Below are 25,513 nucleotides of genomic sequence, written 5' to 3'. Positions count from 1 at the left end.
TTACATTCTACTTAATATTTTATTTTATATTAATAAAAATTTATTTTAATATATATATATATATAATATTTATTTACATTTTAATTTATTTTAATATAAATTAAATTCTAAAATTATTTCATTTTAATTTTTTTTATTAATTATCTTAAATAAAATTTAAAACACAATCTAAATCTAATTATAATCTACTATATTATAAAATTTTAAATAAATAATTTATATTAAAAATAAAGTTAATATATCTAAATATCAAAATAATTAATTTATAAATATACCTTGTTTTAAATAAAAATTTATAATAATTTAAAAAAAAAAATTGAGAGAGGTGAAGAAAAAAAAGGATAGAAATTAATTGTATTATTAATTATAACTATTAAATACATATATAAGTTCAGTTAGAGGAGAGAGTAGAAAGAAGGAGTGAAAACAAAAAAAAAAAAAGTTAAAAAGGAAAAAAAAAAATAAAAACTGGTTTTTTACCTAATTTTGTCAAACATGGTTATTTGGACAAAATCTAGATAAAATCCTAATAACCCTACATCAAACGAGCTCTAAGTTAGGTGGTAAAAAAAGACAAGATAATTTTATTTATTTAATAAGTCTAGGTTTGTTTGAAATGAAAAAAAAAAAACTTAAAAAATATATACGTGGTGAATACAAATCTAACCATAATAGATGACTTTCGTTATTTTTTAATTTTGACACTTCAATAACTTTATAAACAAAAATAGAATTTTACGAGTTTATAAATAAATTTGATACCTCGCTCCAACTTTGTAAATAAAATTGACATTCTTCCTTATTGTTTTTCAGTGTAAGTTTTTTTTTGAGTTATTAAAATCTATAACTTTTAGATCCATGTATATTTGAGGAAACATTCCTATTATTTTTGTAGAGTAAAATATCTCGTTAGAAAGAAATGTCTAATTTGAAATATGGTAATAAGGGATACCTTATAATTATGGTCAATTTAAACAAAATATTTGTGGCCCACTTTAAATAAAATATTTGTGACCCACAAAATTACAAAAATTGTCCTAAATATAAACTTTTACCAAATAAAATATATAATTATAATAACTACTTTATACCAAACTTTTATAAAATATTAATATAATGGAGAGAAAAATATAATAATTTATTTATATATATATTTATTAATTAAATAATTAATAATAAAAATTTGATTTACAAGAATTATTCGTTTTTCTTAAAAATTTACGAAATCGATAAAATGTTGGGGCAACGTGATTGTATTCTTTTTTTTATTTGTATGTGTCCTGATATTTTAAATGATTCTTATTGTTTTTTAATCATGTATCCATAGCTAAGTGAGGTCATTTATTGTCTTCTTTTGTGTCTATCTATTGCAGGATGGTTGGAGTTTATCAAATGAAAATGTTACAAATTGTGAAGCAACATTGGAAGTTTCTAACCTCAAGAGAACAAATTAACCAAACAGAGGAAAGAGTATAGTTCAAAATGATAATCTTTATTTGTTCATTATATGATTTGATTCCAATTTAAGGTCCACAAAATCATAAGTGTATATAATAAATTTGGATCCACATTCAAACAAAATCAGAAATGGGGTTTCAAAATATAATTGATTTTCAAATAATCTCTAAAAACTTGTGGTAAGTAAGAGCATCTTTCTTTTTCTTTTTAGTTGGTTGTTGGTTTGTGGTTTGGTTGGTGTGCTATAAAAAAAACCCTAAATAGCTGTGCCAATGGTGTATTGTTTCTTTTAACAAACAAAAAAAAATTCAGAATATTAATTAATATAGAGATCATCAAATAGTCAGTCGCCTTCATGGAATCCTCCTTCATATAACCAGATCCATTTAGTGTATAAAGTATAAAGATTTGGATTATAATATTGTTTGGTAAAGTATTTTTAATATTTAATCAAAAATATTTATAATATTTTAGTTGTTAAATTAATTTTAATTTAATCATAGAAAGAAGATACATGGGAGAGAACTATAAATTATTTAAATAATCAAATAAAATTGAAATAATTCATCTATCATTTAAATCTATCCGAATTGCAACAGGATTGTAGGAATCTCATTTCTCTTTATTTATTTTCAATTTTATTTGATTATTTATTTTCATGTGAATTATTTAAGTATTCTGTCCTTATTATCATATATGTTTTTGTCAATTGTTATGATTTTTTTATTAAAACATAAAAATATCTTTTTAATTTATAAATAATGTTACGGCACAAGTGGTGGGCAAATGGTACAAGCTGTACAATATTTGACGGTATCAGACTTACATCTGTCACCACACCTTTATTTTATTTTTTTAATATCCAATTATAAAATAATCTAATTAACTAATACTTATTATTATAAAAATCATACCAATCGAAAAATTGCAACTAAATAAACTATAAAACTATATCACGCCTACATATAAAATCAGCTTATTTGTTATACACAATCATATATATTTATAATAATATTCAGTTTATTCTTATACATAATGTGATTTTGATACATTTATTAGTTATAACTTTTTTTATTATTTTTATTTTAGATTATTCAACTTATTTGCTATACGTTGAGATATATTTGATTTTATTTATACGCTATAGTTTATACCGAATTAAATTTGAAAGTCAAATGAAAGTCATTTTTTTACAAATTATAATCAAATTTCTTCTCTATTAGGTATATTTTATTTTTCTATATTATTATTATGTTCAGATCTATTAGGCTATATTATTATTATTATGTTCAGATTGCAACAGAATATAAAACAAGTTTTGAATTGATTAAGCATTGAAAGTGACTTACCATGAATCTTAGTACTCTTACTAAAATATTGTTCTTTTTTTTATAGGATGCAATTTTATAAATTGCATTTTCAAAATACAAAACATCATCTATGGTAGTAATTTATCACAAATTATCTAGATACAACTCAAAATAACATTAAAAAAGATTACCAACATTTGTAATCAACAATAGAATCCAAACTTCAACAAGCAATCTTGTGGCTAAATTATGTATAAAGATACAACAAAGACCATTTATTTGAGAGGGGCATAATATGATCATTGTAAGTTGTTATAAAATATTTGATTACAAAGAAATATGACAATTTAAAGACATTGAGTTCTATCCTTACAAATGGTAACCTAATGTTTATGTTGTCTTGTACCAAGGTCTTGTTTGTACTGTTATTTTTTTTTTCTGAAGTAATGATTTGTGTTAAATTTTTAAAAAAATGTCTTAAAGAGTAATAATATATAATTATAAAATAAAATATATTTTAGTTAATAAATTGAATAATAGAATAAATGATAAAAAAATATATATTTTTTTCTTTTCAAATAATTCAAAACATGATCTTAAGGGGAAATTTGACTAAATGGCCTTAAAGATTAGACAATTTGAATTTTTTAACTCCCCTCATAAAAAAAAATGCGAGTGACACTTTTATATTTTTTTTTGACGAAATTGTCTCTGTCGCAAGACTTCCATAATCGCGAGACGCAACTGGCATTCGCGAGACGGTTTTTTTTTTTTTTCAAAATAATTTTTTTTTTCGTCTCGCGATTGCCCGGATAGTCTCGCGAATGTCGGGTGCATATCGCGAATGCCGATTACGTCTTGAAACGGGGTAATTTCGTCCAAAAAAAATAAAAGTGTCACAAACGTTTTTTTTTAAACGCGGACACATTTTACTATTTAGGTATCTTCAGTGTCATCTCATCAAATTTCCCATCATCTTAAAGTTGTAAGTTGACAATGAATTAAAGTAAAATGACATTAAAAGTAGGAAACCATTGTCATTGTTATTGTTATTATTATTAGCATAATATGATCATTGTAAGTTGTTATAAAATATTTGATTACAAAGAAATATGACAATTTAAAGACATGAGTTCTACTTCTATCCTTATGACACTAAATGGTAACCTAAAGTTTATGTTCTGTCTTGTACCAAGGTCTTGTTTGTACTGTTATTTTTTTTTTTAATTTGATTTTTTTTTATGAAGTAATGATTTGTGTTAAAAAAAATAATTAAATGTCTTAAAGAGTAATAATATATAATTATAAAATAAAACATATTTTAGTTAATGAATTGAATAATAAAATAAATGAAAAAAAAATTAAATAATATCTTTTTCTTTTCAAATAATTCAAACCGGACATGATCTTTAATTGTAAGTTGACAATGAATTAAAGTAAAATAACATAAAAGTAGGAAACCATTGTCATTGTTATTATTATTAGTATTGGAGTTTATGAATGTTCATTCCACTTTGATTGTTGTTTGTAGCTGAAAATCAATGAGTTTCTTTATGATGATTTGTGGACAGAAAAAAAGGCTAGCAATTTGGGGAAAATGGCAACAGCGTCAGTCAGCACCATTAAAATTTGACCCACTCTGGTTTGCGGCTGACTATTGTTATTATTATTTAGACACACCAGACCCACTTGCATTTGGACCAGGAGAAATGAAATTAACTTTGCTTTGCTTTGTTTTTCTTTGCTGCTTTCTGATCCATTATGCATATTTTTTTATATATATATATTTCGTCATCACTTTCCCCCCTGGTCCCCCTTCTTTACGATTAACAATCAATTTTAGCTCTCTCCCATCAATGATCTCTTTAAAATCCCAGATTCCAGATACCCCATTAGCTGTTTAACCTCACCCCCACCCTCCCTTTCATGATTCTTCTTCTCTCTCTCTCTCTTCCAGTAAAGAGTTAAAAAAAAAAAAAGGTGTTTGTGTTGACCTGCTTATATCGGGAATCCCAAAGAACTGTGTGTGTGTGTGTGTGTGGTGGGGTCCTTCCTTCATCAACTAGCAGATGCAGATGCAGAAAGAAGAATCTTCTTTCAACAACAACGGTGGTGGTGGTAGTGGTTGTTAAACCTGAAACTCAAAAACCATTTTCTTTTCTCTTGGGAAGAAATAAAGAAGGTGGGGTTGTAAATTGATTGATTCAGCTGCTGCTGCCGGCTGCTGATAGTTTATTTTCTTCTAAAGATCACGATTTGATTTCTTCTCAAATAAAGTCACCAGTCATTGTCTCATTTTGCAGCCACACAAAGGTATTTTCTTTCTTTCATTCTTTCTCATCCTTGGACTTTTTTTTTCTAAAGAAAACAAAAAAAGAAACGTGTTCTTATGAGAGGAAGGAATATCCAGGAATCTGAGAATCTTGAATCCCTCCATTTCTGGGTCTGTCTCTTCAGCTACATGTTAATATTGATAGAAGAAGAAGAAGAAGATCTTGGGTGTTTGTTTGTTTAGGATTTAAGACACAAATCTTCAACATCAATAAAAAAAAAAACAAAAACCAGATTTGACTGAGTGACTGACTATCTTTTTAGTCTGGAAGAATCTGTTTTCTTTCTTATTAATAAAAAGATAAACTTTCGTGGTGCTCTCTTGCTTTGGCATCTGAATCTATTCTTTTTTGATTTTTCAGATTTAGGATTGGGTGAAATAATGGAATAGACTTTTCAGTTTGAAGAAGATGGATGATGGGTCTTTTTTCTCACTGAATTCAACAATGGCGGAAACTCCAATGGATCTAGATTACATGGATGAACTCTTATTAGAAGGATGTTGGTTAGAAACACCAGCTGGTTCAAACTTCTTGAATAGCAACACCCCTTTATCCTCTTCTCTTTTCGATCCTTCTTTTTCATGGTCTAATATCGAATCAACTAACAACAACAACGAATTAGAATCAAGCATCAACCCAATTCAAAACTACCCTTCTTCTCCTTCTTCTTCTTCTTTACTCGATAATCTCCCAGTCCCAACTCAATGGCTAACCGAAGTTCCTGATCCCACCAGACGATTATGGATTGCACCAAGATCTAATAATGCCGGTTCAGTCATGGACAGGTTAATTCGAGCTCTAAATTACATAAGGGAATCAACTAGAAACAAAGATGCTCTTATTCAAGTATGGATTCCGGTTAATAGTGGAGGAAAACGAGTATTGACTACTACCAATCAACCATTCTCTCTCGATCTTAATATCCCTAGCCTCGCTAGCTACAGAGAAATATCGATGAATTATCAGTTTCCAACTGATGGGAATTCGAATCAGCAAATTGAAGGAATGCCCGGAAGAGTTTTTAAGGATAAAGTACCAGAATGGACACCAGATGTTCGGTTCTTTACCAATAATGAGTATGCCCGCGTCAACGACGCCCAGAGATTCGGCGTTCGTGGAACGCTGGCGGTCCCTGTTTTTGAACAGGGCAGTCACAGTTGCTTGGGTGTGATAGAGGTTGTAACCACTGCTCAAAAGGCGGATTACCGTCCTGAACTCGAAAGCGTTTGTAAAGCTCTCCAGGTTCGATCTCTCATCTGTTTTGCTTTTACTATTGGAGTTATCTTCATTTTCCTTAATGTAATTTGCATGTAGGCTGTTGATCTTCGAACTACGTCGGAAGTTTCAGATAATGCAAATGCAAACGCAAACGTAAACACTTCTAAGGTATTATTGAACACCTATCAAGCCGCACTACCCGAGATTCTACGCGTTTTGGAGTCAGCATGCAGCACACATGGATTGCCATTGGCTCAAACATGGGTTTCCTGCGTTCAACAAGGCAAAGGTGGTAGCCGTCATTCCCACGAGAACTACGCTCGCTGCGTCTCAACCGTCGATTCAGCATGCTATGTAGCCGACGCCAGTTTTCGTCCATTCCTCGAAGCATGCTCCGAGCATCACTTATTGAAAGGTCAAGGTGTGGCCGGTAGGGCGTTTACGACCAACCAGCCTTGTTTCTCGCCGGACGTGACTTCCTTCTCCAAAACAGAGTATCCACTTTCTCATCACGCCAGGATGTTCGGTTTGCGAGCGGCTGTCGCCATTCGTCTTCGAAGTATGAACACCGGATCATCTGACTTCGTTTTGGAATTCTTCTTGCCGAAAAACTGTATTGATCCTGAAGAACAGAAGGAGTTGTTAACTTCATTGTCCACTATTATACAAAATGTATGCTGGAGTTTGAGAGTCGTCACGGATAAGGAAATCGAAGAAGACGAAGAAGAACAAGAAGAAGAACAACTGGAAGAAGAAGAACTAGAATTAGAAGCTCTCCCCGTCGATAAATTCATCATTGAAGAGAACGCGGTGACGAATAAAGCCAGCGGAGGTGATCGGAGGAAGACAAAAGCGGAGAAGGCGATCACATTGCAAGTGCTTCAGCAGTATTTCTCCGGCAGCCTAAAAGACGCTGCAAGGAAGATTGGTGGTAAGAAACCGACGATTTCTTCTTCTTCTTCAATGATGATGATCTGAATTCTAAACATTTATGTTTTTTGTTTCAATTCAGTCTGCCCAACTACATTGAAGAGGATATGCAGACAACACGGAATAACAAGATGGCCGTCTCGAAAACTGAAGAAAGTCGGCCATTCGTTACAGAAGCTCCAGCATGTAATCGATTCAGTCCAAGGCACTTCAGGCACTTTGCAAATAGGATCGTTCTATTCGAGCTTCCCTACCCTAGCGTCTCCTAATATCTCGAGAACCAGTCCATTTGTGACAACCACGACGACAACAAACAATCCAGCCGATGAACAGCGAAAGCAATCTTCATCCGGCAGCCATAGTTCTAGTTCTAGTCAATGTTGTTCAACAGCATCTCAGCCAAAATTAGCAATTGAACAGAATACAACAATAAAAAAGGAAACAGCAGGAAGCAGTGGTTCCTCGCTTAAAAGAGTGAGAAGTGAAGCCGGAATTCATGTCTCTAACGATGGAGATCATCAGCATCATCATCACCACCATCGGAACAAGTTCTTTCCGAGGTCTCATAGCCATAAATCACTGAACGAGGAAGGCATGCAGCAGCCTACAGTAGTAACAGTTGTAGCAGACGTAAAAGATCCTTCACCTCCCCCTCCGAGAATAAAGGTGGCTTATGGAGAAGAGAAGATTAGATTTCGGCTGCAAAGCCATTGGAGGTACAAGGACTTGACAAGAGAAATCAATAGAAGGTTTGGGATAGAGGATGGAAACGACGGTTTCCATTTGAAGTACTTGGACGATGATTTCGAGTGGGTGCTGCTAACATGCGATGCTGATCTACAGGAATGTGTGGACGTTAGCCGTTCATCTCTGGGAGATACTATTAAGCTGTCTCTGGTTCGTATATCATCTTCTTGATGGAGGACTCATTAAACATTATTCAAGAATACAGAATAATAGAAGAATAGAAGAAAGAAAGCTTCATAGAAGTGTTAGTTTCTGTTTATGAAACCAACCGTTGTAAAAAGATGACTGCAACTTACAAGTACTAGTTTTTTTAGCTTGAAAAGATTTCTCTAATATTTTTATAGACTATTTGGGATTATCATTTATTCGGTACAAACTTTTCATATACATAGTGACACTAATTTGTTCGATTTAGAGTGTTCTTAATGGCATGAGACCTTTGATCTCTTTTTATGTTGGCTTCAAATATATGTTTTGACTGTAGAAAAAAAGAGAGTGAATTTTAATGTAGCTCTAAGATCAGATTGGACAGTATAAAAAGATCAAATGAAATTGATTTTAAAACTCTCAAAACAAAAATAAAATTATGTGGAGAGAAGTCAAATATTGCTATTGCTATTAGAAATTTTCAAAATGACTAAAAAAAAATGATAAACTAGACATTCTTTAATAAATGCACAAGCAAATCTGCATACCAAAAATCTTGACATAGTTAATTTAAATTTTTAGTATTGGATAGTCACAATTTCAAGAAAAAAAAACAAACGGAATGAACATATTAGTCATATTTGTTCACAAATTTATAAAGCAAGGAATAATTTTAATTTCAGAGAACAGACAACGTAGACAAAATTTTGAAGATAATTGTACAAGAATACTACAAATATATCTGAACTATTCACAATAGCAAAACCTGAAGCATAAATTAAAATTCAGGTCAGAAATAACAAATTCATTGCACGTACCGACACAGCCATTAACAATGATGCAAACACAAGACATATTGTCGTCATTATTAACACAAACATAGGAAAATTATTTGATAGCAAGACAAAAAAAAATTAATAAAATAAACATTATAATGAATGAAAATGAAAGCAATCAAAGTTGTGATCATCACTGTCAAAGGCCTGGGACTCAATGACGTTCAAATTCTTTCATATTGTCAAGAAATTGTTAATTATATAAATCTAGGAACAATTTCTACTAGCAAACCAATCCGTCATGACATACATCAATCTCTTTAACAAAATCAGGAATCCAGAATTGAATAAATTCCTAGAACCAAAAATCTCACTGAGCAAAAAAACTGCAAAATCTTCTACAAGAGTGGGCCGAACAAAGCGAGCAAACAGATCTGAACACAAATAAAACGGTGCAGAAAATAAAACAATGACAAATGAAGTAAGAAATGACTCACCGAGAAGAAGTCATCAATGAACTACTTGCTCAAATTAGTTTTTTTAAACTTTTAAATATGACTTAACTTTAAGGCTATTTAATTTCTCCTAAATACAATGCTATGAAATACATACAACTTTGACAAAACAAAAAAAAAAAATATTAATTTTGAATAAAAAGATATACAACTTACTGTACACCATTTTTAATATTTAATATTTTGGTTTTTCCTGTTTTTAGCAAGTTCAGAGTACAATGAATGCATAAACTACTACTTCATTGTCTAACCACAAAGATTACATAAGTTGCCATCCTCAAAGAAAATTAAATTTTCATTCTATCTATGAAAAAATTCACCATAATTTAACCATTTTGAATAGGTTAGCAAACAGTTGACCGATCTTCCTTTGGCATCGGCAAACATCTTGAAGGTGGACCCCACATGCTCAAAACAACCTGTAGTATGTTTAGAAAAAAACATATTTATTATTGACTCCCTGTTTGTTTCAGAGACATTTGAAATCGAAAAGGACTGATTACTTACAGGTAAAAATACAAGGCCGTGCAAGAAACCTAGAATAACGAGTGCGAGGTACATTTGAAAGTAATAAACCTAGAAAAAACACAAGGGAAAATAGAGGTAAGATTAACATCAGAAGGTGTAAATGGACAATATGTAAGTGGGAAAACACATACCACAAATACTTCTGTCCTCGAGAAGCAAAGAACAAGGACTCCCACTAATTTTGTTAGTGTAATCCCACTGCAAATTACACATGATACGGTTATTCATCAGTCCAAATAAAAAAATTCCTCAAAGGGAAAGATATATGGATATGAATACAGCTTTACAAATTATAGATATGTTCTTGGATTAAAAAACTACAAAAGCCAAAAAAGACTTATGGGAGAGGAAACCTGAAGACAGATGCACCCATTGTACTCAAAGCCTCTTTCATGCGTTCATCTTTGCTTCCACTACTCAGCTGGGTAAGATTTGATAAAAATAAAATAAAATAAATTAATCAGTTGTCTATATATGTGGTGGAATGGTTCTGGGTAGGGCAGATTGTGGTTCTTGCTTGATTATAAGACAACGCCTTGGTGAATTTCAGTGAGGAAAAAGCTAAACTTACTGAGAAAGCATGTGTAATATGAACACAAAACTCAACCGCAATGCCTACGGACATGATAAGGTTGACAACCGACACCGCGTTGAGTTGGATACCCAGAACTGCCATTACGCCCTACACAATTTACATGTAATTAGGGGAGAAATTGACCAATATATATTTACAGAAATTAAATTCAACATTAAGTGAGAATTTACCATAAGATCCACAACAACCATTGTTATAACCAGTAAAATAATTAATGAACTCCAGAAACTACATTTGAAATGAAGCAACAGTTAGGCATATATTACAAGGAATAATTGAGGAAATGTTCAGAACAATTTGAAAACAAACCGACCTGCATGAGATGATTAAGCAAACGACGAATACTGCCCCTGTTAAACCACAAACAGAAAAGAAGTTCAAAGTTAATGTATTTGCAAGCATTTTTCATACAAAAAATTATAATCATTGCTCTAGGTGATTTTGAACCTTGATATACTAATGAGATAATTAGTATCTTTCCTGTAAGTATTTTTTTCCTATCAATTTAATTTTTCCCCTCAAACCCATTGGGTTTTCACCCCGCGAACATTTGAAATAATTTCATTTTAGCTTTAACTGACGAAATCATGAAATTGCATCAAAAATAGTAGCAGTGGAAGAAATTGCATCAACATGCATAATAAATATTAAGAGTTAGGTCCAACAAACAGCAATAAACTACTTACCAATGGCGATAGCAAGGTTTACCAACGCCGTCCTCCAAATGTCGAGATATTGTTCAAAAAACATATAAAACACTGAATAAGGGAAAATCTCCATCTGTTCACAAAATTTATTTCAGTAAGATGGAGCAGATTAATGAGGCCCAATATATGTATAACTATGTACCTTCAAAGAATGAGAAATCCTGGAACTGAACTCTCTTGCAGCCCGCAATGAGTTCACAAAATCAATCTGAGACATTGTAATATGCACTCCAATAAATATTATATGGTAAAAAGAACATACATTATAATGTAGCAATTCTATTTTCACCAACATACTTGGTTGTTTAATGGCGTGTGATATGTTCGGAAGGCTGATGCTTTAATGATACTATTTTCATATCCTGTTTACCGAGAGACAAATGGCAGTAATAGGAAAAGATAAATAAAGTAGAATTTATCCAAACAACAAATATAAATTAAGCAAACAAAACTTTTCGAAGAAGATAAATGCACACTCGTATACTTGCCTTCTAGTTCCACAGTATTGGTATAAGCCCCGTGGCCACCCTTTGCACAGTCTGAAGAAGGTAGAGCATCAAGGAACCAAGGAAGTTTCTCCTTGAATTGTTCTGTTGATGGACGACCGTTTTGCAAGTCTGAATGAAGGAAACACTGAACAATAGCCAAAATGTTTTTATTCAGAAAATATATTTTGCAACGGATGGAACCAAGGACTAATAATAGGATAGATAAATTACTGTAGTACAATCTTTGCACACTCCCCCAATGCCGCAAGCGCTATTACTGGATGAACAACACGGAGGCTGAAAGAAAATATCACATCTCCAGTAAAAAATAAGTAAAACAATTAAAATGTAAAGCATCTAATAAAATTGTGAATTAAAAATTGGATAAATCAACAATATGAACTTCTAATTATAATAGCAAGTAATTGCAGTTTGTTATACTAAACTTCCAAAAGAAGAATAAAGCTGTATATTATCAGGAACTTCATGTTATGAATAGTAGATATAGAATAATCAGCAAACCTGATCATTTGGGGGGCAGTAGCTCTCATTTGTGAACTTCCTGCAGCATCCAAAAGCCTCTGGGGACAGCCATACAAGAAAGTCATCAAGCCATGAAGCAGCAGGTTTGGCAATATAAGTCGATTCTGGTACCAGTGAAGCTCTGGCAATCTGTGGAAACAAAACTTTCGATTAGCTAAATTTAATCTGGAAGATTCTGCAAAATAAAAACTAGGGAAAAGGCTCATTTTAATCTGTTATCACATGAATGTTATACCATACTTTGGCTTACTACTGATAGTGGTTTGGGAACATCCATAGATAGAACTAACGAAGTGTAACACCAACAGATGTGTTGGGGAAACATAATATAATAGCCTCACAGTGGCTGCAAATAATTCATTTGAAAATATATACTAGCATAAGATGCCCAAATCATGCTATTAATGAATGACAGTTATTTCAGAGCCTATGGATAAGGCTGAACGAAAATGGTGCCAAGGTCTTTTATTTCATGTATCCAAATAGGAATACCTAGGCTACAAAACGTTGAATCAGGGAAGGTGCTAGAATAATAAGCAAACAAACAGGATAAATAGACCTTCTATATTGCACTCAGTATACCAACTCTAAGCAGTATTGAATCCATAACCTACCTCATTCAAAAGTGAGTTTGAATCACAATGGCTGATGGAGCACAATTTGTCTGTTTGCTCTGACTCCAAACTGAAGATGAACAGCTCAATGATCAGCATTAAGAAGACAAAGAATGTTAAGACAATGCATTAATTTAAACTAACTAAACAGCTCAATAAGAAATATGTAATCAACCAACTGATAAATCAATAACCATAAGCACTGACCACTAAGTACAAAATAATTAGTTGGCATTCATGTCTTGACTTAGACATTCAAGTTGAGTAAGTAATGATAGCATATTACTATTGTTGTTCAACACTCAGTTCGTGACTGGGTACTTCGGTTCCTAATAAAAGGTCTAAGGGTTCAAAATTTACATATTTACCTAGATGAATAGAAATGAACCTAGTCTTGAGGTGAAAAAGAAGGAAATCCAAACAATACACGACCAATATAACTTCTAAATTTGAAGGAGCCACTGTAAAGACTAATCAATCGTATGAAAACCTTCAAGTACAATACAGAGCATTGAGCAATGGAAGTGTCTATGAAACACCAAAACAGGTCTTCCCAACTTAGTGAAGGAAGAAATGGAACTCCCACTTAAGCTACTAACATCTGAGAGGAATCAATTTAAACACTACGTAAATTAGTGATATTGTGAAAAAACATATAAAAAAATGAGAGAGAAAAGGACATTAACAGACATGTTACTAAAGCAATGGGAGTTTTCCACTAACTGTCAGCACATATATTCTCATCTTGCACATGTTTGAAGTTAGTATATATTTTTTGTCAAAATGAATAAATTATTGTGAAGTATGCATAAGGGAAGCCCATACTTTTCTGAAAAATAATAAACATGAAATAGATGGTGTTAAGTAGAGGAGATAACAGAAAATAATAGCAATGTATACCTATAATTGTAGTTCTTCAAAACAAAATACACTGGTGGCCCAATCCTCAGATGTTCAGTGACATTATCAAAGTAACCCTGAAGAAATAACAGTAACATGATCAACAGAAGGTTACAGTTTGTTTTTGTATATTTAGCACACGGTACTAGGAATGAATGGACTAGACCTGAAGGTATGAATCTTTTGGAAGAACAATCTTCTGTTCCAAACCAGGTTCAATCCTTGGACACAAGGCCTTGAAGGATTGAGAATAAGAAAATAAATTTTAAAAAATGAGTTGAGGGAAGCAGCAATATTACAATGAAAAGATCTAAAAGAGAAAAAAGTCCAACTTACAATGCTAGCCAAAGTCAAACCTGCAAAGGCGGAAACAACTGCTATTTTGACCAGCCAGATGCCAAGAAATGGCGCATGAATCTCCTAAAAAGATTAAAGAGAACATGTAAACTGTGTCAAAACCCATAAAATAGGAATTGATAGCAAACTTATAATAATATGTAATATCTAGCCTAATGCAGATGTACGTGTGACTAGTAGAACATCAAGTTTAACTAAAAAAACAAACATCAGCAATTTCACACTTCGACCATGCCTGTTATGCAAATATCTCGTACAAAAACTGATTTGTTATCAACATCAAGTTCTCAATTGATGATACTTTCCTAATTTTGCAAGACAAACTGTGTTTAGATATTATTTTCAAGATTGTCCCTTAAATCCATTAAATAGACTTCAATGAACGAGATGTTTTTTACGCAAGGAACTAGCATATATGTAATGCATCAATTATTTTCAGATAGAATGGAAGATGAACTATGATGGTAGGTCACTGCCTTATTTTTATAATACATATGTTTGATATCAATTCTTCAAACCCACATCCAAATGCTGTGTCTAATATTTTATGTTACTCATGAAAATTGGATCCAGCAGAGAGGCAAAGCTATCTATTGAACGTCATCTCTTAGTTTAGAAAATTCAATTATGGTAATGAGCCCAATATGCTCCAATGAGAATCCAAAAATAAAAATTTTGATCACCTTCATATATCGAGATAATAATCCAAGTTTTTGCTCTGTCATTCCTGGCGTTCCAAGAAAGAAATGAGAGATTGATTAAAAACTCAAAGAAAAAGGAGAAAATATAAACTATAATTTCAAACTAAGGTTAGACATAAAATTCACCTTCACTTTGGTCGGCATGTGATCCAGAAATCTTTATACAAGGAAAACAATCAATTCTCTTACTCTCAGTTCTCTTAAAATCGAAAACAATCAATGCCACAAAAGCTGTAATTTGCAAAAGGAAGTCCAACAGGACTGCCAGTGCTGCAAAAGAGTAATTAAATGGTTAAGTTTCAGATGAAGCAATGCTAATGTCAAAGCAAAATCTAAAACAGTGCACTTAGAAAACTTTGGTCAAAACTATTTTTTTTGGGATGATCTTACTATCATATCATTATTCAGCCGCATCACTTATCATTTTTACTCAAGTCATCATAAGATGGAGTATATACCTCTTATTTTGAGAAGATTAACATTAGAAAATATGTGTGATGACTAACTAGACATCTTACCAGCAAACATGGAAAACACACGGCATGCTGGCATAGGGATGAAACTTCCAACTGCAAAAGCCAAAACCTCAGAGAGACTGGCTAGAGTAATTGATGGACCAACTTCAACAAGTGCTTCACTTATTCGTCCTTCTAAAGGCATGTCCAGTGGCTTTCGCTTAACAGCATGTACCAGAATACACATGTTATCTACCCCAACCTGATTTGCAAAAGAATATTTTGACAAGTTATAGTATCTCAAAGGAACCAAGTTTCCAATTGTACTTTCAGTGAAAGGGGTCAAGCATTTTTCCAATTCATCATATTACTATAGTTTCTATTAGCATTCTAGACTATTCTTGACTGATTATTCATTGTTTAAATAACCTATTCACACTTCTTCACTAAAGAAATCTAAATTAAATATGGCCAGAAACTAAAAATCAAAATTTATAGGGTAGATAACTTCTGTCAAATTTAGAGTCAAAATTGTAAAAAATCATATTTAACTGGATACCATAAAAATGGATCTTACAGCCAAAACAAGGAAGGGGATGACTTCCATAATGATAAGTGTGGACTTTATTCCCATTGCACTAAAAATCCCAACTGATCCAAGAACGGAGAGCATCACAAGAATTACTCCTGAAAGGCCCAGCAATACCTACATGCCGAGAATTCATTCACATTAGACAAACAGTTAACCAATGGATTGAAAATATGTATTGCTGAATAAGCATTTATTCCCCCAAACAGACAAAAAGGGTGCATGATGTAATTAATTGTGTGTCCAGGATAGGAAGCATGTATATAAGAAAAAAGCATGACTCCTTATAAATCCATAATCCCATATGCAAGATAATCAAAGAGATTAGAATATTACACAAGACCAATGTTTAATATTTCTGCAGTAAATAATAAACAACTAGCTACTGAACATCCATAATTATGGATAAAGATTTAACAAGAGGAGTGGGAAAATGCAGTTCTAATTAAAGAGGTAATAGTACAATGGCATCATTGAGACCCAGTAATGAAGGTCTTAAATAGCAACCATCTCATAAAGCAATGTAGCATACTATTTTTCTATATTTGAGCCAAAGGGAGCACAATGCAGATGGAATAAGGATGTCAATATCTTGATGATAAATTTATCTAAACTCTAAGATGTAAAACTTACAAATAATCAAAGAGAAAGAAAAGTAAAAATCATAACTCTAACTGGAATGTAACAACCATCATACCGTACCTTGGAAGAAATGTAAAATGAGGTTAGACGAGGTGTATAGCCCAACGTCAAAGATATGTAACCAAACATCACGAGGTAGCTTATCTGAAGAAGAAACAATAGGAACAAACTGAGAATGAAGCAGAAAGTAGAAGAAGCTCTGTAAATGTAGAGGATATAAGGAGCATCATATTTTTAGATTAGTGCAAGAAATGTAATTACTGACTATGCCTAAGAACATTCTAGATATTTTGACTTGAAGCATGTTTCCCTGTATATCAAGGCTCACCATAATAGTTATAGCATCAGCACTGCTTTCTCTTTTCAATTCCTCTTCAATTGAGCTTTCAGATGAAAATGCAAGCGTTAGATGCTGAGATTGCGCCATTGCCAGCAGTTCATCCTAAGGTAAATAAATAAGAATTTATCAGATCTTATAACATATTTACATGCGTATAGATTGTGTTTTCCATTATCCAATTAAAATAAGGATCAGAAGGAGGTCTTTCTTGCTAGAGTAATCATTTTTTTTTCTTTCTGTAGTGACCTAAAAGTTATAGGTCAAAATAAATCAAATAAATGACGTGAGTCATAGGCATGCAGATAATCATCCTTTTTGGTTCAACCGCAGATTTCTTTTCAGGAATGAAATCGTAGAAATCATGTTTAAGAAATTACACCAACTACAATATGCAATCTTAGGTGAAAGTAAAATCTAACGTCTCTTTTTTCTGAAATTGCTCACAAATATAAACCACAAAGCATTTCAGTTGAAATATCCATGGTAATGCTGGAGCAGATATGCCACTCTCACCAAACAAAATGTCGTTTACGATTCTACAACTATCTGTGGTTATGACGCTACTCTATTCATAGTTTTCAAAAACATAAGTGATATCCATCTTAATATCACTCCATAAAATGTCATGTGGACAACGAAACAAAAGTCTTACTAAGAAAATAATGTTTCACCTTTAATTCATTCTACCAATACTAGCTTACACAATCATAAAAGAAACAAAAAAAGAAAGCTGTGAAACAAATAGGCAAAAATTGTTGACCTTTGCTAGCTGAACAAATGCCTTCTCCCACGCCACTGCTTTCTTAGATTCATTGCTTTCTCTATCAATTCCATTGTTCACAGGATATGTTACAATAAAAGCAGAAGCCTGTGATAAAAATCATTATAACATTAGAATGTTCCCAAGACAAATGCATAGCCCTAATGAGTTTTTTTTTTAATTTTTATTTATCTCTAATGAGTTTGGACTTACCTGAGAATAATTATTTCCTGAAAACCCACCCAAAGCTGTGCTTGGATCAAGAGGGGCCTTAAATGCGCTCATGCATGTGTCTGTGGAGGTATAATGCTAGACAAGAATGCAATGCAACATTTTAACAGTCAGCTTCAACATTAAAACTCATTTTCCAAATTAATCCTCCAAATACAAATCATTTAGAAGAAAATGTGAGTAACGATCAGAAGAAAAGTAAATGAAAAAAAGAGATTATGCATAACTAAGCATGGTTCGATAATGAAGCTAGAAATAAGGTACAGTCGTAAAAAGGGAAATGATAAAATGAAATCAAGTCAGTCAGATTATATAGTAAATTGTGTGATGGGATGCAACATTGTCGTTATCATGAGAAACAATAATTTGGAAAAATAAGAATCAGAAGTACAATCATATGTTTAACTCCCATCAAAAAGGAACATAACCGTTTTCATGTGCAACATCCAGTACTTAGTGTGACAGTTGGAAATGTTCATTTGTTTGAAGGTGTAGCAGCCTTAAAGCAGTAAAAAAGTGTTATTCTGAAGATGATCTCTCTTTCTATTTTCAACTCTCAACACACATTCCTCATTCCTCAGCATTATATTTTTGTAATCTTTTCATCTTATCCATGGTTGCTAATAAAATCTCCCTGCCTAAGAATCTACATGCTAGTTCCCTTAAATGTCGAATTCTGGAAGAAGGAAAAAAAATAAAAAGAAAAAAGAAGCAGATCAATACTTTTGCTTTAAGCCCGGGTTTAAGCTTCAGTCCCAAAAGCCCCACGCTAATTAATAGATTTTATTAGGAAGTAAAAAGAACACTATTGGCCTCATTTGTAACAAGATCCATTTCTCAAAACTCAATTAAAACGCTTACATGTGTAACATCATCAATAATTACCGTTTCTCAAATTCAAATTAAAGCCTCACATATAAGTAAATCCAGCTACACCACATTTTATTACCAACTGTTTCCAAATGGATGTATAAGAAATTTCTAGACAAAATGAGGGAAGTACTGACTGAATGCATTACTTCAACTCAAAACCAGATATATCCATACCCATGTCTCTAGCTCATCTAAACACTATTACATTGGAAAATGGGACCAGACAAATAAAGAAGAATAACTTACCTGAAAACAATATTGAACATGTTCCAGACCTCCAAATTTATCATAATTGCTTGGTTCCATTTTGAAGTACTGTAGCAAACAAAATAAAAAAATAAAAATGAGTCAGTCAATGGATAGTCCATATAGAAAATCTCCAAGCAACTGCCCATAAATTGACCAAGCAAATACAAAAGTTCAGTTGACAAAAAAAGAAGAAATGGGCTGGGAGAAGCTGCCATATCAATCCTGTAACATGAAGGTTGATAGAGAAACAAATGTTGGATTATGAAGTGTTGAAAGGAACTTCCTGTAACAAGTCAGTCTTATGGTGATAGTCATATTTTAATCAATTACAAAAGAAATTTGAAGGTCTTTAGTTAACGTTTGTGTTGGGTGGGGGCTCATTGATAAAGAGAATAGCCAAGATCTATAAAACCAACCTGTAATACACTTTGAGTGGCACAATCCTGACCCAGAGGCTTCAGGCAAATATCACTGAGAGAAACCAATGAACCTGAATGATTTGCTCTAATTCCATCTACCTGCAAAATTGTTTAACATAGCAAAAAGCAATAACATTGTTGAATACTTTCAAAACAAAACAAAAAAAGAGAGTGAAAAGAACAACTAAATGATAAGCCTCTCAGAAGTTGGCTTTATGTGCCAACTTCAGGGGAATCGAATATATAAAGTTCAATACCTTCTTTTGTATTTCAAAAAGCAACTTAATGTTATTCTCAGTAACAATAGTTGATGGCTTTCCATTCACTCCATCTGGCATTGTTGCTAATATAAGCTGAGAACAAATTGGATATTATCAGTTTCTGTAAATATATATATTCATATAACATAATAATCCAAATAAACAAAAAGTATAACTAATTCATATGAATAAAAGGTTGAGAAGTTTTCATTAAAAATTTAACCTGTTCAATTCTGTAAAAAGGAGCCAGGTGGCTGTCAAAAAACTGTTTCTCCTTTGCAGCCCTACTTCCCGGTCCTACCCATAGCTGATGTAGAATAGATATTAATATTGTTGGTGATGATGCAGGACATCATTTAGCAATAAATTGACAGACGAAAGGATAAAGCATTCTTTTTAGAAACTTTAATATACGAGGAAATATAACTTTTACTACTCCAACAGACAATCATTAAATATCAACCATCATGAACATCGCCAACTCTGCGAACCTCAATAAACAATTTGGTGCATTGAAGTTCCAGGTAAATCTTATGACCTAATTTTTGAAGGAAAAACATTATCCAAGCAAAATATTGATCAATGGAAGAGGACAACTATGCAAACTGCTTATGCAACCTAACTATCAAAGGACGTCGACATGACAAGCATATCATCATCTACAGGCCATTCCTCATTGCTAAGCCTAATCTATACTATGAATTTCATCATTACAATAGTGAGTACCAAAGTTTTCCCTTTTTTATGTTATTGGTCTCAGGTAACCTAAATTAGCATTTTTAGGAGATCCCACCTGTGGATCTACCAAATATGATGAAAACTGAGTCATAAAAGGACTTGTTCTATCTGAGTTTTTATAGTACCTCAGTTGCCTTCTATAATTTTTATAACTTGTTCAAATAAATCAGCCAGTAAACAACAATATCCTAGGTTTAGTGTTCAGATTTCTCATCATGACATTTATCATGCATGTGGGTACATGAACAAGATAACATGACTTTCAACTCATGAATGTGCAAGAAGAGCTGTATGTTGAAACAAAAATATTAACATATTATAGACACAACCTAACGGCCAGCAGCACAGGAGGGGAAATGATGCAATTTTGTGACAATCAAGAAAATATAAAATATTTGAAACCATCTCATAATATTTAAGTATATGCAAATATTGCTTAATGGTAAACCAAAAGATGAAACTATACAGGCTTAAATAGATATCATACCTTCTCCGGACGTGTCTCCACTTCAAAACGTATTAAGCCCAAGCATAGTAAAAGAATGATAGCAAGAGATAAACTTAATAGAAGAGCGGGATGTCTAGCAACCCATGTTCCATACATCCTAAACAAAGACATGAAATCTAATGAATACCTTTTACCGCACGACAGAAAGCAATATTTATCTATACCTGTAAAACTTTGATATATATTCTTGTACAAGTGACAGTTGAACCCCTTTCCTAGTCTGACGGTAGTCTTCAAACATCTACCAACAGAAATTCATGCTCTTACAAGGTCTATGAGTTTCATCAAGTAAATATCCCAATCTCTTAATCATGAAGGAACTACAGGAAAAATAAAAACCACCTGCATGCGGATTGTTGCATCTTTTTGCTGGTTGACATCTTTTTGCTGTCCGACAGTAGGAAATTCCTCCACACTCGCAGCATTCATAAAAGGTTTTGTCCTAGAAGCTGGGTTTAGTTTTCTTCTCCGATAAAGCAGATTCCATCCAATAAATAAAGATATTAATATTATATAGATGATAGTCATAGAAAATTCAATGCATGTTGCCTGCAGACACAGAAAGGATAAAAAAAAGTAAGTAAAATTATACAAGATGTTGATTATCTTGATGCTACAAAACATTATAAAATGCATTTTCTAGTTCTTGCTAAATGAGAACATCAAATGGTGAATTGCACATAATCAAATCCACAAAAACAATTAATCTAAGCAAGAAGCTGTTGGTGAGTATGTCAACTAAAAAGTCCATGCAACCAAGGAGTCCTTTTGGTTTTTTTAACGAAATCAAAATCATATTCATGCATTGTTATAAAGCAAAAATATTCTACTCTGTAAGAATTCTAACCCGAAGGGACCCTATCTTGACTGAGCATGAGCCCTCTTTATGAAGCGAAGGAGGAGTTGAACTGGAGCAGACAGAAGATGCAGGACAATCACCACAAGAACAGCCCAGCGAAGTATCGCCACATGAGTAAGCAGAGACATTCATTGGCATCATCCCAGATGATTCAGGTGCTGCAGGCTTGAAACTCATTTGATAAGGTGAACCTGGAATGTAAAGTTCAACTTTCCTCCCAATAAAAGCATACCATTCTGCCATAAACAAACATAAGAGCAGCATTAATTTTCTGAAACATTTAGTGAGGAAGAAGAAGAAAATTACAGTCGGTCCAAAATCATAAACACTGTGCAAACACTACGACAATATTGTTGCATGTATCACTCCATACCAAGCACTTAATATAAGAATTAATAAGAAAACAAGATGGCTAATCAATCCTTTTTCTTGATCCAATATAGCACATATAATCTTTTACAGCTAAGTTCAAATGGTACAACTAAGCTGCATTCTTCTATGGGTCTTCCATCAAACTCTTTTCCAACTCTTAGCTCTACAGGGTTGGAAAATTTCATAATATTCATGAGCAAGTTTATGCAACTTGAAACATTTTTATCAATCTCACTATGTTCTGCTGTATCATGAAAGAGAGAGAGATTACCCCCAAAATTTTTTGCTCCAGCACCAATGAAATCCATTGCTCTAGTGTTCATTGTTCCAAATTTAACATCCTTACATGATTCATACAGCCCTTCCCCAAATGTATCTGTAATATAATACTCAATTCCATCTACTGTCAAACTGCCATTCACCTGTAAGAAACATAGGAATATAGTTAAGAACATTATGTGAAGGCAATATGGAAAAAAAATAAGAGATGACATCTAACAAGCAGGCATTGAAACTTGTAGATATCCATAAAGTCCAACACAGTAATAGTTGGCATGTATTCAACGTGAACCCATTATCATTTCTCCAGTGCCAGTACAATATCATATTTAGAGTAATAGCCTTAATCAGGAAGAGTAGGGGTTAGCAGTTAATTTTAAATGAAATCACAATTTAGTAGTAGCATGATGGGGAACACTATGAAAGTCAATTCTAGAAGTTAATTTCAATAGTCCTTGTGGCAAATAATTTTTTATTGTGGCTGATCATCAGTCAGCTGTCACAAAGGAAACATAAGAAACAATAAGGAAAACCAACCCACAAAAAGGAAAACAAAAAGCAAATCACAACCCAGAATATGTTGGCAAAAGCAGCAAACATGGCAACATTAAACAGGAGATTCCTCACCATAGATGCAGAAGTGACATTTATGAATAGGCTTTGATCTGGAGAACAAGACATTTCACAAAAAAGATTCAAAAAATTTCTTAAGCATGCTGGACAACCCACAAGAAGAGGAATCGCCTGCAATAACATAATATAATGCTTTATACACAGATATGCAGAAAAGAAAGATCTTCCGGAAGTAGATTATCAATGATTTACGTCTTAATTATGATTAGGAAGTCTTACTTGTTGTACTTGTGACCGTAGGGTGTCAAATTGGGCTGCTGTACAACAGACATTTCCTGTGATTGTTGGACACAGACTTTGTATTTTGGATGAAAGTAGATCATCTGGCTGGAGATGTTAACAAAAGACAATGCATTAGACTACTGTCCTCATAGCGAAGGAAATATAGTCACTTGGCCAAAATGCTACTTCCCTTCTTCACCAGAGGAAATTGTAAATGCAATGCAGGTTGGAAAATGTGGTATCAGTAGTGTTAATACTAATGTAAACTGTATCATCATCAGTTAGTACCTTAACTGCTGGGGAACCAAAAGGACAATTTAGGACTTTCCCATCACTTCGAGCTCCACAAATATCGTACATTGAGCAGTACCCTTTTGTGTGTCTCTGCCTGAGATGCATCAGTTCATAAGAGATATGATGTGAAGCAAAATATGTCCCTCCTATGAGCCTATCTCCTAAGCCTTTGTTATATCATCTATATTTGTCTACATGGAGAAATGCCTAAGATTTCTGGTGTCCAATGTTGCAAACTCACTTATCTATATAACATTTTCTAACCTTAATGCAACAAATACATGCTTAACTGTGTATTCCCCCATTTACAAGAAAAGTAGTTAATCCCATTAGGGTTGTTCATCCAGCCACTTTGCAATTCTGGCGGTGCTAAGCACACATGCGAATGAAAACATGAATTTTCCATTAATACCAATGAAAAGAATTACAATTACCATTCAACTAATGGAACATGCAACTGAATATTTTCTGCCTGAGCTGACAAGAATCTCTTTCTCATTAGAGATTAGAAATGCCTTTTACTTTGGCTCTCTTTTAGCCTGGATAAACCACTAGCTAACAAAGCTCAAATATAAAACAGAGCATGCAACCCGAAGCAAGATTCAGGAACAACTGAACTAGCTTATTTCACTTTTTCCAGTATCCAGTTTTCACTAACACAAGTGAATAGTCGAACTTTTCTCTATAATGTGAAATGAGCACAAAAATACTTCACCCCAAATTTTATCATCACGGCACAGAGTGAATTGATTTGCATGGGGTCACCATAACCAGAAATACTTTTACTTTTAAAAATCTTACCCCGTTGTGTCATTTGAACTCAAAAGGATCCTTGTATCATACCCTTCTGCAGTCGATATAAATACGGAAAAAGTTGCCTGAGAAAAGACAAAATAGACCATCTCAGCTTCTCGGCAGATAATGTTCAGCATTGTTTCATATACTCATATAGTAAAAGAGATGAACAGTTTTTTTTTCTTTCCATCTCATGCTTTGTGAAATAGAGGCATTCTAGTTTACAAGTTCATCAAGAAACAGTTATAGTTACACATAAATGCGAAATGATCAGGATATTAATTTTTATGTGCTTACAGGTACTATCAATTTTCAATCGAAGGATAGTTTTTAAAATATGTAAATCCTTCAATTAGGTAAGAAGCGGAATATCATGTTCCTAGTTCTTTTCCAGATATAATTCCTAGTTTTGTAATTCGATCATAGCATCAATGCAACTGTAACGAAGTGAGAGAAAGAATTATAGTTGACTTGATTCAACTCATTCAAGCAAACTACAATTACGATACACCTCAGATCAATAAAGAAAGTAGCTGATGGATACGTTGATTGTGAGTAATGCTAATCCCGATGAATTCAGATCAATTTAGCCTTGACATGACATTAGTTGATTAATTGAAGACTAATCAAAGAGAATAGAAACATAAACGGTTCGTCGGAGAAGGATAAAAGAGAAGAATTCATGCCTGCAGCAGCAACAACAAATATACAGCGCTCCGAAACCCTAAGCTGAACTCCATTGACAGAACTTCACGGTAACGGTTCTGGAGAAAGTTCAGTATAGAAAGAGAGATGTGTAGAGAAAAGTGAGGTTACGTCAGCTGATGAGAGATAGAAGAAAGAGAGGATCGAAACTGAAAGTAATGGAAGAATTATATAGTCACGCCTTTGGCGCATTCCTTGATTGTTTGACATTTTTAAACCAGTCCAGTAAAGCTGAGCTAGATGAGGAAGAAGATTAAAAGCCCAAATAATTACAGAAATGCCATTGCTTTCGGTTGCTTTTTGTCGGGTATAGGAGTATAGACTGCTTCGTGTAGATTATACCAGGGATTAAATATACAATTTTTTTTTTTATTTTTTTTAAATATATATCAGCTCTGCGGCTTGTTCATAATTGGTTTTTTG

General features: G+C 33.0%; 2 protein-coding genes across 3 annotated transcripts; one reads left to right on the top strand and one right to left on the bottom strand.

Moving 5' to 3' along the window:
- The first annotated feature begins 4,703 nt into the window (after window positions 1–4,703).
- On the top strand, window positions 4,704–8,308 carry LOC124931335 (protein NLP4-like). Of its 2 annotated transcripts, XM_047471777.1 has the most exons (4): window positions 4,704–5,081; window positions 5,462–6,343; window positions 6,416–7,250; window positions 7,332–8,308. In XM_047471777.1, the coding sequence occupies exons 2-4, from the start codon at window positions 5,510–5,512 to the stop codon at window positions 8,165–8,167; spliced, it is 2,505 nt and encodes an 834-aa protein (XP_047327733.1). In that variant the 5' UTR covers window positions 4,704–5,081; window positions 5,462–5,509; the 3' UTR covers window positions 8,168–8,308. The 2 variants fall into 2 exon arrangements, with proteins under 2 accessions (XP_047327733.1, XP_047327732.1); XM_047471776.1 differs by lacking the exon at window positions 4,704–5,081 and having other exon boundaries at window positions 5,255–6,343.
- A 1,254-nt stretch (window positions 8,309–9,562) lies between these two features.
- Window positions 9,563–25,287, bottom strand: LOC124932202 (NPC intracellular cholesterol transporter 1-like). Its single transcript, XM_047472820.1, has 39 exons — window positions 25,072–25,287; window positions 24,392–24,468; window positions 23,585–23,684; window positions 23,294–23,401; window positions 23,069–23,185; window positions 22,434–22,584; window positions 21,779–22,026; window positions 21,274–21,480; window positions 21,096–21,172; window positions 20,911–21,028; window positions 19,909–19,992; window positions 19,683–19,778; window positions 19,423–19,524; window positions 19,004–19,072; window positions 17,867–17,962; window positions 17,654–17,761; window positions 16,882–16,995; window positions 16,614–16,697; window positions 15,900–16,028; window positions 15,386–15,584; window positions 14,994–15,137; window positions 14,850–14,893; window positions 14,146–14,229; window positions 13,976–14,044; window positions 13,810–13,886; window positions 12,910–12,979; window positions 12,275–12,424; window positions 11,984–12,049; window positions 11,753–11,897; window positions 11,562–11,626; window positions 11,407–11,472; window positions 11,244–11,337; window positions 10,871–10,907; window positions 10,728–10,785; window positions 10,534–10,644; window positions 10,316–10,383; window positions 10,094–10,160; window positions 9,942–10,010; window positions 9,563–9,853 (listed from the first exon to the last, which is right to left on the bottom strand). Exons 1-39 carry the CDS (start codon window positions 25,123–25,125, stop codon window positions 9,779–9,781), a joined length of 3,897 nt encoding a protein of 1,298 aa, XP_047328776.1. The 5' UTR covers window positions 25,126–25,287; the 3' UTR covers window positions 9,563–9,778.
- Window positions 25,288–25,513: the final 226 nt, after the last annotated feature.

The sequence above is a fragment of the Impatiens glandulifera genome, chromosome 3, assembly GCF_907164915.1.
Source record: "Impatiens glandulifera chromosome 3, dImpGla2.1, whole genome shotgun sequence".
Taxonomy (NCBI): domain Eukaryota; kingdom Viridiplantae; phylum Streptophyta; class Magnoliopsida; order Ericales; family Balsaminaceae; genus Impatiens; species Impatiens glandulifera.
The sequence above is the reverse complement of the archived record's forward strand: the minus strand, read 5'-3'. Positions and strand labels throughout refer to the sequence as shown.

Coding starts and splice junctions, on each gene's coding strand:
- LOC124931335 (XM_047471777.1), top strand. CDS start 5,510: ATGGATGATGGGTCTTTTTTCTCACTGAATTCAACAATGGCGGAAACT. Junction 6,344..6,415: donor GCGTTTGTAAAGCTCTCCAG/GTTCGATCTCTC, acceptor ATTTGCATGTAG/GCTGTTGATCTTCGAACTAC. Junction 7,251..7,331: donor CGCTGCAAGGAAGATTGGTG/GTAAGAAACCGA, acceptor GTTTCAATTCAG/TCTGCCCAACTACATTGAAG.
- LOC124932202 (XM_047472820.1), bottom strand. CDS start 25,125: ATGGAGTTCAGCTTAGGGTTTCGGAGCGCTGTATATTTGTTGTTGCTG. Junction 19,525..19,682: donor TTTTTGAAATACAAAAGAAG/GTATTGAACTTT, acceptor ACAATTTTGCAG/GTAGATGGAATTAGAGCAAA. Junction 10,384..10,533: donor ATATTACACATGCTTTCTCA/GTAAGTTTAGCT, acceptor AATCTTACCCAG/CTGAGTAGTGGAAGCAAAGA.